The following is a 15,123-nucleotide window of genomic DNA, read 5'->3' as shown; positions in this document are numbered from 1 at the left end:
TATATATATATATTGTTTCTGATCACCACTCTTAGAAGAAAACAACATCTTACCTGCAGCAAAGGCATCAGCTGCAGACTCAGTGCCTCTTCATACAGCAAGTTCAGTTCTGCACAACTGGAGAAGGACAGCTTAGAGGTGTAGAGGTAATAGTGCACGTGCCTAAATGTGGAACCATCTCTGTCTATGAACAGCCTCTGGTTTTCTGAAGAGGTCAATGCTGAAGCCTCTTTCCATAGCAGGGAGTCTGGGAACTGGGCAAGTTTGCTTCTGGGAACTGAGAAATGCCAGCCGCCAACGTTGAAATGAAACAGGTCTTCTGCTGATTCGTGGGGTATGCCAGCCTCCTCCTAAAGGAAGCATGAAAAGAGCTATGAAAAAGTAAGAAATAAAAAGCATCCTGGGCCTGGCATGGTTAGATGATGCCTGTAATCTCAGAAATCAGGAGACTGAGGAAGGAGGATTGCTGCAAATTCAAGGCCAGCCTGGGCTACATCATGAATTCATAGCCAGCCTGCACTACACCTTGAGGACCTCAAAACAAACTAACAAACAGAAATCATCCTGATTGGAAAAGAAGATTTAAACTATCTTTACTTGTTGATAACATAGTTTGTATAGTACATAGAAAAATCTAAAGAATTTGCTAAAAATAAAAAACTATGAGCCTAGCAAAGTTGAAGGGTGTAGATATATTTTTTTAATTTTATAGACTAGCAATGAGCAATTCAAAACTGAAATTAAGACACCAATTTCATTTCTATCCACATCAAAAACAAAATACTTGTAATTTTAACAAAAGAAATTTGAGTCTAAAAACCTCAAAATATCACTGAGGAAAAATTTTAAAGACCCAAATAAGTGGAAAAACGTCATATGCTCACAGAGTGGAAAACAATATTGTTAAAATGGCAATACTTCCTAATTTGATTAGCAGATTCACCACACTCCATATGGAGTGCCTTTTTTTCTTCAAAAACAATGAAATACTGATTCATGTTATAACATGGATGAACCTAGAAACATTATGCTAAGTAAAAGAAGTCAAACAAATTACAAAGTATATTATTCTATTTACATGTGATGTGCAGAATAGGCAAATGTGGTTGCTTAGGGGTAGGAAGGCTGGGAAAGAATGGTGCGTGAATCCCAGTGGTTAGGGTTTCTTTTTGGGGAAAATATGTTCAAAAATTGATTGTGGCAATGGTTACACAACTCTGTGAACATAATAAGAACTACTGAATTGTACATATTAAAATGGTAAATCACATGGTGTATTAATTATATCCCGATAAAGCTTTTTAAAAGAGTTTGGATGAGAGTCCATATGAGCATCCGCAGAGCACTGAAGAGCTCTCTCGTACTCCTACCTTATGTCACTGGATGTCGAATGCTATGGATGTCTGTTCATATATATAAAGGCAACAATGAACATAAACCTTCCTCAGCTCATCTATTCACTTACATAAGTGAATTGTCTACGCTGCTCCAAGAAAAACTAAGTTATCAACATTATGGAAAAGAAGATAGTTGTCAAACATATTAAGCCATTTGTATCATATTTTAAGATAATCCAAGAGCATTACCCCTGTAAAAACATTTTTAAGAGTGGTAAATAAACTAAATGTGGTTGTGCATGCCTGCAACCCCAGCACTTGGTAGGTGGGGGCAGGAGGATGACTGCAAGTTTGAGTATAGACTAGGCAACTGGGTGAGACCCTGTCTCAAAATAAATCAGGGAAAGGGCTGGGGATATAGCTCAGTGCAAAGACCTGGGATTGAATTCCTAGCACTTTGGGGGGCTGAGGCAAGAGGATCACAAGTTTGAGTGCCACTAGAGCAACTTCGTGAGACCTTGACTCAAAATAAAAAACAAAAAGGGACTGAAGATATAGCAGAATGGTAGAGTACTTTTGGATTAAATCCACAGTACCACACATACATGCACACAAAAAGGACCATAAAACAATGTTGAATTCTAGCAAAAAAACAAAACAAAACAAAACAAAACTATGCATGTTGAAGTGACTGGGTGGTGTACTGTACTTATATTTGTCACTTATTTTGAAATAAAAATAAGATGGGCCGATGGAGGGATGGTAGATGAACATGTGATAGAATATAGCAAAATATTAATTGCGGAATGTAGATGCTTTTTGTACAATTCTTTCAACCTTTCTGAATGTTTTAAATGTGTTGGAGGTAGGAAGAAGACAGTTAAAGAGATGTTTGCTCAAAAAAGAAAGTCTCCTTCTCCAACAAAATCTTGCACTGCTGATTTTGACAGTTGAGGAGGAAAAATAGATTCCAAACAAAAGAGACAGAGTCCATGTCTTCTAGAGTAAATCTATTCAGATACATATAAAATGAGCGATAATATGCGCCACATTTGAGATTAAATGGCCTCTAGGGGGCGCGAAAAGAAAGATTACAAATTTTAAACTGGCGTTATCAGCAATCAAAAGCAGTGCTGGGAAAGCTGTCCCATACATGAACTAATCTAGCCTTTCAAGTTCTAGCTTTCTAAAATGTGGCTAAGGCTAGATATGATAAACAGAGTAACTAATGGCCTGACCGATACAAGAAATCATAAATATATAATGACCTTGATGTTGTGTCCTGTTCTTAAAGGTGATGAGTGAGTCAAGAACTCAGTGGAGGTGCTCAGAGTATACAGATCTGGTGCTTTAAAACCCATGATCCTTAAAGATAACGTCCAGTGCTTCTTATTAAGGATAGAGTATGACAAGAGTCCTGGCTCAAATGTTTGCCTCCTTACATAAATGTCTCATGAACAAGGGGCCTCTTAAGAGGTGCCTGTTGGAATGAAGGCAGAGGTAGAGACAGAGCTGTTCTTTTCAGAAGTTTCAGAGATTGCTCAGGGCTTGACAGGTGCAGAACCATCCCAGCCAGGGGAGAGCCCTCGTCTTAGGTAAGGGAGAATGGGTATGGTACTTCTTGAAGGACAATCTGGTTTCTTGCTAGACTGGCTACAAGAAATGTGGCAGCCTTAAAAGTCATCCCCATCCCCATCACTTTGCCGTACTGGTCCCGGCCCCCACTGGAACGCCTTTCAAGTCAAGATCCAGATCTAGAATCACCTAGTGCTTTAAAGACAAGATCCTAATTCTTCATAACCGAGTTGCCCAACCTTTCAAATCAGGAGCTCCCCACCATGCCTCCGAAACGTGCTACTCCTAACCTTCAGATCGGGATGCTCCTTGACCCTTCCCCCCCCCCCCACATACTCACTGCTCCAAAGCCAGCATTTCTCAAACTCCCACACTGAGATATGAAGACCCTGAGGGGTACAACCCCAACCTCTTAGGCCTGGCCTCCTCAAAATCCTCAGAGTTGGAGCCCCTCATCCCTCAAGACAGCACGTTCTTTCAGAGTTATCCCCAGGGCGTCTTTCTAAATTGGGGTCGCCTTCCAACTCCATTCCCCTGAGAGAGATCCCTAAGTCTGTAGTCCTACTCCTGGGCTCCAGCTCCCCTCATTCGTCGGTTAAGTGGGGTTTTGGTGTTCCCCTACAAATCTAGCTCCATACCATGGTGCGGATCCTGCAGCAGGAACAGGCGCGTGAGCTGACACTAACGGACTCCGCAGCGCGGGGGTGGGGTGGGGGAGGGGTGTGAGCGGGGCCTAGTGGCGTGGGCGGGGCCTGGTGGGTGGGCGGGGCCGTCGGAGCGTGGCCTGAGCGCGCGGCAGTCTCGAGGGCGGTGTCAGGTGAGCGGCGGGCAGGGATGGCGGAGCAGTGGGATCTGGACGAGGAGGGCATCCGCCGCCTGGGGGCGCTGACCCAGGAGCAGCCGGGTAGGGCCAGGCCGGGAGGACTTGGGCAAGGAACGTGTGGTTAGAGGCGAGGAGGAGAAAACTGAGGTGGAAGCCAGAAAAACTCGCCTTAGAGGCGGAAGAACCGCTGAGGAGCGGTCTCTGAAGCAGACATGGGGGAAACTGAGGCAGAATGGTTACAGTGAAGTGGAAGTGGAGGAACCGAAATAACAAAACAGAGGGTGTGGAATTAAGGGAATGTGAAGGAGAGAAGCTTGAACAGGCGGGATTCTGTGGCAGGTGACAGAATTGGACAGAGGAAAGAAGTATAAACTACTGGACGGAAGTGAGCCGTCAGAGGAACGCAGGTGGGAGACGGGCAGTGCGGAGAGGCAGTTGTGCTTGGGAGTGAGGGTGCTGTGAGGCACAAGAAGCATTCTTGTTTGTTTTGTGAGACAGGGGCTCCCTATGTAATTCATACAGGCGTTGAACTCAACTGTGTAGTCCTGGCTGGCCTCGAAGTAGCGAAGGCTGCCTCAGCCTCCTGGGTGCTGGCATTGCAGGGGTGTGTCACCTGGAAAGAACGTTATTTTCAGCAGTTTTGGAAGTTTACGTGGAGTGTTTTGCGGATTGGAGTAAACTGAGAAAGGGCTTCTCTCTGTTAGTTCATTCATTAGCAACTTCCTGTTGTCCATTCTTATGAACTTCAAGAATTTGACCTTTTTAAAATCTGCATTAGTGTAGCTCACTTTTGTAAAGTGGCTCAGAAAGGGGCCTGACTAGAATAGCAAATGATCTGTCAAGTGATTAGGTGAGCTGCAACCCTGCCTGGTTCCTAGAGATAATACTGGCTGAGTGCCTTTTGACTCTTCCTTTGATTTACGGTCTTGTTCATTTATATTAGGAATAAGAAAGCTAAAAAAGGGTGGGTGTGGTGGTACACGCCTGTAATCCCAGCATTTAGGAGGCTGAGGCAAGAGGATAGTATCAAATTCAAGATCACACTAGTAACACACCCCTGTAATCCCAGCACCCAGGAGGCTGAGGCAGCCTTCGCTACTTTGCAGCCAGCCAGGACTACACAGTTGAGTTCAAGGCCTGTATGAATTACTTAGGGATACCCTGTCTCACAAAACAAAGTGAGCTCAAGGCCAGCCTGAGCTGTATAGCCAGACTCTGTCTCAAACAGACCAAAAAAAAAAAAAAAAAAGTTAAAAGATATTAGCATTCCTGATTGTCTGTTAGCTAACCTAAGTGATCACCAGATCCTGTGTTTAGTGCTTTACATACACTATTCAGTCTCTACAGGAAACTTGTCAGATACAATTTTACAAACAAAATTAGGTTTAGATTGTTGCCCAAAGTCATACTGGATGCAACCAGCATTTATTAACATAAGATTTGAGGCCCAGGAGATAGCTCAGTGGAATGAGCACTTCCCTGCCAAGCGCAAGGGCCTGAGTTTAATCCCCGGTTCTGAAAAAAACAAAAACAAAACAACAACAACAAAAAAAAACCAGGAAAACATAAGATTTGATTCCAGAGCCTATACTGTAACCATAATCAAAAGTTGCCTTTTTTGATTCCTCTTTTTTAAATTTATGGAATATGAAATAACCTAGTTTATTTGTAATTTTATTTAAAAATTATTTTTTTTAAATTTTTTAAAAACATTTATTTAGTGTGTGTGTGTGTGTGTGTGTGTGTGTGTGTGTGGCCAGCTCAGCCCACCAGGGGGCAGGGCTGGCTGGCATGTGGTGCTGGGGGGATCGAACCGCGGTCCCTGTGTTTTGCCAAGCTTGTTCCAAGTAGGTGCTTTAGACCACTGAGCCATCTCTCCAGCCTACTTAAAAATTATTTAAAAAATAGAAAGTGTACATGCTAATAACAGGGAAACATTGCATAGATGAATAAAGAAGGCACTAATTTTTTCTTCCTTCTGTAACCATCCCTAGCATAGATAACTAAAGATAATACTTTAATGTGTTGATAAATGTAGATATTTCAGGCATATTTTTTCTTGGAAGAGTCTACAGGGTGTTCAGGGTCTCACTACTAGATCAGACTCATAGTGATCAACCTGTTTACAGTCTCCCAAGAGCTGAGATTACAGGCGCACTCCACCACACACAGTCTCAATTGCCATCTCAGTGTACCCTGGGGTCGGGGCTGGCATGGCAGGCCCAGAGATCAAACGCCTGGCCCCTGCGCCTGCTTGCAGGTGCTTTAATCCAATAGCTGTTTGGCTGGCCCTGCCCATACTCTTTTTTTTTAATTAATTAATTAATTTATTTATTTATTTATTTATTGTGTGTGTGTGTGGCCAGCTCAGCCCACCAGGGGGCGGGGCTGGCTGGCATGTGGTGCTGGGGATTGAACCAGGGTCGCTGTCCTTTTGCTTAGCTTAGCTTGTTCTAAGTAGGTGCTTTAGACCACTGAGCCATCTCACCAGCCCCTGCCCATACTCTTTGAATTCACCTATTTTACAAGTCAGCCATTGGCTGATACACTCTGATTTTCTTACCTTTTTTTAAAAAAAATTCATTCACTTTGATATTTGAAGTGGGGGGTGGGCAGTTATTAGTAATGCAGGCCTGTGGACCCAGCTATTGGGGAGGTTTGAGTTCACTGAGTTTGAAATTATTCTGGGTAACTTAGTAAGACCCAGAAAAGTCAATAAGGAGGGAGGAAGGTTGTATCCCTTTTATTCTCCAAGTAGACCAATATATGGCAGGGTTTTTTTCTGCTTAACTTTTTTTTTTTTCTTTCTGTATTTTAGGGAAGGGTCTACAGGGTGTTTCAGGGTCTCACTACCAGATTGGACTCATAATGATTCTCCTGTATTTGTTTTGTTTATATTTCAGGCAGGTAAATGACAAAAATTATTTGTGCTGATAATTTGTACAACACAAAAGTCTCTAAAACAAAAGAATATTCTCCCTCCTATCATACCTTTTCCATGTAACTCATATACATGGCCACCTTTTAAAGCAAAGGAATAATAGCATATAAGTTACTTGACAAGTTTTTAATTTTATTTTTCTTGATATAGAGTCCCATTCTGTAATTCAGAATAGCTTTTAGCTTACTGTGTAGCCAGGCTAAACTTGAGCCCTCAGTGATCCTCTGTCAGCCTCCAGAGTGCTAGGATTATAGGTCCAGGCCACAACACCCTGCTATTTGGCAATGTGTCTTTTTTTTCTTTTGACCAGGTAGTTCAGGCTGCCTTGAACTCATTTGTAGCTTAGGCTGGTCTTGAACTTACAGTCATCCTCTTGCCTCAACCTTCCAAGTACCGGTGTATACTATCATGCTAGGCTTTAGTAATTTTTCTTCTGTTATTTATCAGTAAAATGGATATTTTTCAATTAAATGAATGTGTTGGTGTATGCATTATAAAGTTCTCCTGTAAGAAATTACCGTGGTCTCCTTTGAGAGACTTAACTTTTATTCTGTACTTTTCTATACTGTCAGAATTTTCTGATCATGTGATTAGTGTTACTTTTTTAATGTACAAAGAGATAGAACATTTATGAACCTTTTTTGCTTGTTTTCTTGTTATATCTCTCTCTATTAAAAATTCAAATCAATGTTTACATTCTCCTTTGCCCTGCAGATAAATTCATGTTAAAGTAGTGATATTTTTATAATTTGTTTCCATTGTCTTATTGATCAAATCTTTCCTTACAGTAATATGATAAGCTCTTTTTCTGTCCCCTAAAAATTCTTCAGTTTTGCTTCCCATGTTAAGCCTAATCTGGAATTTATTTTTATATATGACATATGATATGGATGTGATTGTATTTTTTTCTCTTGTGTGGGTTTTTTGTTTTATTTGCTGTGTTTTTCAAACCTAGGGTCTCATCCATGCAAGGCAAGTGCCCTACTACTGAGCTATATTTCCAGTTCAAAATACTTTGCCTTTTACTTCTGTTTCCTTTTATAAATGTATTAGGACAGAAGTGGGGTTGAGCACTGTTTCCGCCAGGGGGCGCGCCCCGGCAGCATCCGGTGATGGTGCAGCTCGACTCCGCCACCCACGCCTCTGGGACGGAGGTGTTCCTGATCAGACAGGAACAGATTCCCCAGTCTCTAATCCTGTGTCACCAGTGCCTTTGAATAGCCCAACAAGTGCCCCAAGATATGGTACTGTGATACCCAATCACATCTTCTTAGGAGGAACTGACTTTAAGCCAAAGGAAAATGATTTCTTAAATGAAAATGATTTAAGAAAACATTTTATCCAGTATGGGTTTGTAAAAGAAATGAAGATTGTAAATAACAGAGCTGGAGTGTCTAAAGGGTATGGTTGGGTTACTTTTGAAACACAAGAAGGTGTACAAAAAATGTACAAGAGGCTGAAAAACTTTTTTTTGGCAGAACCGGGGATTGAACTCAGGTCCTTGAGTTTGCCGGGGAAACGCTTATTCTACTGAGCCATCTCCCCGGCCCTGAAAAACTTAATGATAAATATAAATTCATTATTGGCCCAGCAATAAGAAAACAAGTAGAGAACTCTCATTGTAGTGCAATACCAGCTGCTGGAATGATGTATCTAACCCTTTCGACCAGATGCCCTTACATTTGCTATAATAGCGGTTTTTTTTTTTTTTTTTATTCCAGAGGTAACTTTTCGTCCCCTTCATGTTCCATATCTAGTTTTCCTGTGATTGTAGCTCAGCCGTTTATCAGCAACCTGCATGTCACTATCAGACCCTAGAACTAAGTGTCTACCAGAACAATAGCAGTGGGGTATTTCTCACTCTTCTTCCTATTCTACTCTATTCTTATACCAGCAACCTTCTAAGGTAATTTATCAACCAGTGGAGATTGCACAGATAGATGTGTCCCTCCTGTGCTGTCTTTGATGGAAGCTTCCCTTTCAGAGACAATGGAGAGCATTCATTGACTAGGTGGCGCTAGTTCAATTTAGGTCAGAATTCTTGTCCAGTGGTCTTTGAGTGACCAAGTTTCTGCTCCAAAGCAATAGCTAGAAGCTGTCCGTTGTGAAATTTAGAATTAGTCAGTGTCTTCCCATACTTATTGCCGAGGCTTTGGTGGTATAGTGGTTAGCATAGCTGCCTTCCCATACTTATTTATCCACTATAAATTATCTAAATTTTATGAAAAGCCAGGTGTGGTGGCACACGCCTATAATCCCAGCACTTGGAGGCTGAAACAAGAGGATTTCTGTGAATTCAGAGCAAGCCAGGACTGTATAGTGAATTCTGGGCCAGCATAGTGAGACCCTATCTCAAAAAATAAATTTGTAAAATAAATTTTGTGAAATTTGCTTTTTAAAAATTTTTTTTTTAAATTTTGTGCAGGGTCTCACTACGTCAGACTCCTAGTGATCCTCTTGTTTTCAGCCTCCCCAGTGCTGGGATTACAAGCAGGCACCATCACTCCCAGACTCACTGGTGGGCTCACTGTGCCTTGGGGGTGGGGCCAGCAGGGCATGTGGTGCCAGGGATCAAACCCTGGCCCCTGCGCTTGCCTAAGCAGGTGCTTGGTCCTCTGAGCTATCTTGCTGGCCCTGTGAAATTTGCTTTTTAAGCCATTTTTTGAACATTTTAGGTAGATGTGGCATGTTGATTTTTTATGTGTTCATCTAACTAGTAACATTTTTTACATGATGTTTAATTCATTCCTAGATAACAGCCACACTGGGAATAGTAAGATGTTTTTCATTATCTCTACTTTGTGTTCTTTTTTCTTTTTCTTTTTTTGTGGCCAGCTCAGTCTGCCCTAAGGGCAGAGTTGACACAGCATATGGTGCTGGGGATTGAACCTCAGGTCCCTGCGTGCTTGCCTAAGCAGGCATCTACATTGTATTATTCTCAGGCTTTTATGTACTAATTCATTTTTTAAAATTTTAATCTTTAGGATAAGAATCATTTCTAATTCTAACAGAATTTTTAATACTTCTGTACCTTTTAGATCATAAAATCTTATTTAGCCTTAATAATTTACTTTTACTTTTTTGCTACTTTGTCACTTAATATGCTTTTGTTTAATCTTTTATTTATTTGTTATTGCTACCCCTAATTTAATCTTTTTTTAAAATTTTATTTACTTATTTGTGTGTGTGTGTGTGTGTGTGTGTGTGTCCAGCTCAGCCCACCAGGGGGTGGGGCTGGCTGGCATGTGGTGCTGGGGGATTGAACCGCGGTCCTTGTGCTTTGCTTAGCTTGTTCTGTCTAGGTAGGTGCTTTAGACCACTGAGCCATCTCACCAGCCCCCCTAATTTAATCTTTAAAATAACTTTTAATAGTTTTTCCTCCTTAATTTTGTTTATCAGTTATTTATTCACTTTTTTATACCAGGAATTGAACTCGTGATCTCACATTTGACAGGCAGGCACTATGCCACTGAACTATATTCCCAGCCCCTTTCATTTTGTTTCTGTCCTGGTTATTAGAATTTTTTTTTCCAGAACCAGCGATTGAACTCAGGCTCTTGCACTTGCCAGGGAAGCGCTTATCCCACTGAGCCATTTCCCTGGCCCACGCCCAGGTATTTTTAACCTGAGTTATTAGAATTTATTACAAGGACTTGGGAACTAGCACAGCAGCTTAAGTGCCTGCCTGGCAAGCTCAAGGCTCTGAGTTCAATCCCCACCACCAAAAAATAAATAAATAAAAAATATTTAGGCCTCAACTCAACTGATAAAATTTAATACAATACATTTGAAATTAAAATATTCTTCAGATATTAGAAATACCACACATATGACCAATATATTTATTTGCCCCTTAATTTGGTTAATTTAACTATATTAAATTTTCCTCTAATGCTAGCAATAATACATCTGGTACCAATTTTATCTAATATAGAGCTGTCTCATGGAATTTTGATGAAAGAAGGGCTCCCCCTTGATGTGAATCTCATAATACTGACTGACATTCCATTGTATTAAGGTGCCTAGGATGCTTTCGTCTTTAAACTTCCTTTTTTTTTTTTTTTTACCAGTATACTCAATTATATATGTGACTAATTGTGAAAAGTATGATTGTTTTTATAAAATACAAAATGATTTCTTACATCAAAGGAAAATATTAGATTCTGATTCTAAAGCCAATTCACCTTATAAAGTTGGGAATGAACAATATAGAACAAACCAGAAGAGCTTTTAATCACAACAGTAAAAGAAATATCCCTTTTATTTTCACTTGTAGTTCTTCCACTAACTTCCTAATTTTAGAAGATAGGGGAAGCCCACAACTGGCATTAGATTGTTATAAAAAGTGATGTATTATTGGACAAGAATTTTGATAATACTCTATATCTAAGTGTGTTTCTTCCTTGGAGTTATAAAAATATTATATGCATTCACACACATATGTGTATACACACATATATAGATTATACACATATACATAATTCATACACATACTTTCTTGGAATTTAGCTTTATTTTGAGATACTGGTAAAAGACAATTTGAATGTATAGGTGATAGCATCCATCCTTCTTCCTGGCCTAATTTGACAGTGCAAACATACTTTTAAAAATAGATAAACTGTTTAGGCAGAGTGCAGTGGCCGGGGTTTGATCTCTGGCCTGCTGTACTGGCCCCACGCCAGGGTCAGGCAAGCTGAGACTACAGTTGAGACTGGATGTGGTGGCGTGCACCTGTAATCCCAGCGCTTGGGAGGTTGAAAACAGGAGAATCACTACAGAGTGCAATCTACGTAGTGAGACCCTGTAGACCCTGTGCTAAAATACATAAAAAAGACCAAAAATAAAGGCAAAACCCAAGAAAAATAGATTGAGAAGACAAAAATTTGTGTGTATGAAGTGTAGCCCATTTTATTTTTTCTATTTTTAGTACATTTTCAATAAATAGTTTTGAAAAGCTTTTACTTAGTACACAAAATTTTCAGCTAGTAAACTAATTATGGGTTTCCAATTATATCATTTTTAGGGCATGCTACTTAAAATAGTACTGATTAATAACAATGCTAGCCTGATTATAATTAAATAAAAGTACACAGTAACAGACTGAATAGATAAGACATTTTATTTAAGGTATAACTGGTGAGTGATACCATATTTATACCTTTTTTTTAAAAAAAAAAAAACATCTAATTTATAAATTTTCCATTCGTTGATTTGTTTTCCTCACTTAATGCCTTTCTTAGTTAAGAGAAGCCAAAACTTGAGGATTTAATGTTTTGCTGATAATTTTCTGAGTGAAGCTAGTGTATCAGCCCCAGTTTGCATTTCTATCAAGATATATACCTATAGAGTAACTGTCATTTAGGGTTTGGTTGTTTTTGTTTTTGTTTTTATTTTTTTAATTTTGTTTTTGTTTTTGTTTTGGTTTGGTTTTTTGGGGGCTGAGGAACTAACCCAGGACTTCCAGCTTGCAAGGCAAACATTCTACTGCTGAGCCAAATCCCCAGCCCCTTGTTTTTCTTTTAGACAGGGTCTTCCTACGTAATTCAGGCTGGCCTTGAACTCACTATGTAGTCCAGGCTGACCTCTAACTTTTAACTCAAGCAATACTCCTGCTTCATTCTCTGGAGTGCTGCGATTATAGGCATGCACTGCCACATTTTCATAAAGGTTTTACGGGTTTTAAAAAAGAAACTTATCAGGGCTATTCTCAGATCTTTATTTTCTCTTAGGAATTTTAGAATTGGGGGCCACGGAGATAGTTCAGTGGTCTAAGCGCCTGCCTAGGCAAGCAGAAGGACCCAGGTTCGATCCCCAGTACCACATGCCATGTAGGCCTCTCCCTGGGCCTGCTCAGTCTGCCACCAAGACTGGGTATGGTGGCACACGCTGTAATCTCAGAGCTGGGGAGGCTGGAACAGGAGGAGCACTATGAGTCCAACCTGCATAGTGAGAACCTATATCAAATACATAAAATTTTTTTAAAAATTTAGAATTGGCTTGTCAGTTTCTACCAAAGTATTTTAAGGATGGACATAATGATAAGTTTGAGCCCAAGACCTTGTCTATTAAATAAATAAATGGCCATGGATGTAGTTCAAGGCCCTGGGTTCCAATCCCAGGCCAAAAAAAAAAAAAAAGCTTGTAACAATTGTGTAAATAAGAGATAGTGAATGGTGGCATGAACTGAGATGATGGTAATGGAGGTTAAAAAAAAAAAGTGAAAGGAGACAAAATATATTGGGGGGGGGCTAAAGGGAGAATATTTATGAAAGAATTGGATGTGAGGGGTAAGGAAAAGGAAACATTAAAAATAGCATTGCCTTGGGCCAGCAAGATAACTCAGCAGATTAAGTGCCTGCTTTGGCAAACTCAGGGACTAGGGTTCAATCCCCTGTCTGCATGCCACACTGTCCCTGCCCCCCGGGCAAGCTGGTGGCACATTCCTGTAATCCCAGTGCTGGGGAGGCTGAAAACAGGAGGATCACTACGAGTCCGAGCTGTGCAGTGAGACCCTGTACCAAATACATAAATGCAAAATAGCATAGTCTTAATATAAGATATTGCTGGGGGGTGATGATGCCATTTATTGAGAGTATGGTTGCCTTGTTTGTTTTTGATCTTTTTTATTTTACTGTATTTTTTTGGTTGAATTTTTTTTTTTTAGGAGAGGTTTATTTTTTGTTTTTGGTGCCAAGGACTGAACCCAGGGCTTCCAGCTTGCTAGGCAAGCATTCTACTGCTGAGCCAAGTCCCCAGCTCTAGCCAAATCCCCAGCCCTGAGAGTATAGATTTGCTTTGAGCATATTAAGTTTAAAATGTCTGTAGATATCCAAGTGTGAGAACTTAGTAGGCAGCTGTATATATGAGTCTGAAACTCAGAGCAGAGGTCAGGGTTAGAGATGTAAATTTTGGAAACATTAGCACATAGTGTGTAATTAAAGCCATGAGACAAGATGAATTCACCTAAGGAGAGAAGGTAGGTAAAGAAAGGAATAAATCTTAAGATTCAGCTTTGGCATACTTCAAATATTAAAGGTTGTGCAGAGGAAGGAGAATGTAGTGTTATGAAATGTAAGAAAGGGTGGTACATCGTGAGAGTGATGGTCAGCTGTGGCTAATGCTGTTAACAGGCCAAGCATGTTAATGCAGAAAGTGGCAAAGGGAGCTCATTGGTGACCTTGACAAGGGGAATTTTGGGAGAATGAGGATTGTGGGAGATCAGACAGGGGTGGAATGAGAAAGGAATGATATGTGAGGAAGAGGCGCTAGTGAAACTTTTTGCTGAATAACTGTCTAAAATGAAAATTGCAGAAGTAAAATGTTATCTGAAGAATATGATGTAGGGTTAACAATAAATTTTTATTTGAAGACTATGCTGCAGCATGTGTTTAGGCTGATAATGTTTATTTTGTAGAGAGGGGGAAATATAACTGTGAACTCTTTTTTGGCTATTAAAATTATTTATTATATGAGTAATATAATTTTACAGTGAAAAGTAAGTCTTACCCCTGATTCCCCTGGTGCCACAGACCTCATCTCTCTTCTTTTTAAAAAAAAATTATTTATTTATTTATTTATTGGCAGAACCGAGCTCATCTCTCTTCTTAAGGACAAATACTGTTATCGATATTTTGCATAACTTTCCAGAAACGTTCCCTACATACAAATATATGTCACTTATTTAGTTTGTTTTTTCTTTTTATTTAATTATTGTAGTACTGGGAATTGAACCCAGGGCTTTTGCACTGAGCTACATCACCAGTGTTTTTTAAAATTTTTCTTTATGAGATAGGGTCTTGATAAGTCACTAACCTGCCTATGTTTGGCTCCAACTTTCTATCTTCCTTTCTCAGCTTCCCAGAGTTCTGGGATTATGGGTATGTGCTGGCACATCTGGTTATTTAATATTTGTATTATGACCATTTTAAAATGTACAAGAGTAGAGGTAACAGAATAATGAATTCCTATCACCCTATGTCAATAGTTGTCATTAATTCATGACTGATCTTTCATACATACTTTATCTTCCACCATTTACCCCAGTCTCCCTCCCTGCCCCCTCCTCTCTCTTTCTCTCTCTGTCTCTTCCCCCTCCCAGCTTTTGTACTAATTACTTTGAAACAAATTCCAGGAATATAATTTCACCCATAAATATTTTAACATGTACTTTCAAAATATAAGAATCTTTTAAAAATAATTCCATGTACAATGTAAAAATATTTAAGTCTTTTAATATCACCAAATATACAACCAGTATTATTTCCCCAATTGTCCTATAAAATATTTCTGTTTTCTAAAAATAACCAGGATCCATGTAAGATTTGTATATGGCAATTGATTAATATATGTCTTAAGGGGCTGGGGAAATGGCTCAGTAGAATAAGTGCTTGCCTGGCAAGTGCAGGGGCCTAAGTTCAATCCCTGGTTCCACCAAAAAAAAAAATATA

The 15,123-nt window shown here is 39.8% G+C and overlaps 2 protein-coding genes and 1 pseudogene across 2 annotated transcripts in view; 2 read left to right on the top strand and 1 right to left on the bottom strand.

Annotated features, from left to right (window-relative positions):
- Nucleotides 1–3,620, bottom strand: part of Kctd19 (potassium channel tetramerization domain containing 19) — a 39,868-nt gene extending 36,248 nt beyond the window's left edge. The window contains exons 1-2 of the mRNA XM_023709312.1: nt 3,551–3,620; nt 54–350 (exon numbers count right to left, since the gene is read on the bottom strand). Coding sequence (XP_023565080.1) covers nt 54–350; nt 3,551–3,553 — 300 coding nt within the window. The 5' untranslated portion in view covers nt 3,554–3,620. The remainder of the gene's footprint in view (nt 1–53; nt 351–3,550) is intronic.
- A 122-nt stretch (nt 3,621–3,742) lies between these two features.
- Lrrc36 (leucine rich repeat containing 36) overlaps nt 3,743–15,123 on the top strand; it is an 82,555-nt gene continuing 71,174 nt past the window's right edge. The window contains exon 1 of the mRNA XM_004625874.2: nt 3,743–3,816. Coding sequence (XP_004625931.1) covers nt 3,747–3,816 — 70 coding nt within the window. The 5' untranslated portion in view covers nt 3,743–3,746. The remainder of the gene's footprint in view (nt 3,817–15,123) is intronic.
- On the top strand, nt 7,642–8,683 carry LOC111815084 (annotated as a pseudogene).

Source organism: Octodon degus, unplaced genomic scaffold, assembly GCF_000260255.1.
Source record: "Octodon degus isolate 3935 unplaced genomic scaffold, OctDeg1.0 scaffold00011, whole genome shotgun sequence".
In the NCBI taxonomy this organism is placed as follows: domain Eukaryota; kingdom Metazoa; phylum Chordata; class Mammalia; order Rodentia; family Octodontidae; genus Octodon; species Octodon degus.
Note: the sequence above shows the minus strand (reverse complement) of the source record. Positions and strands in the feature narration are given on the sequence as shown.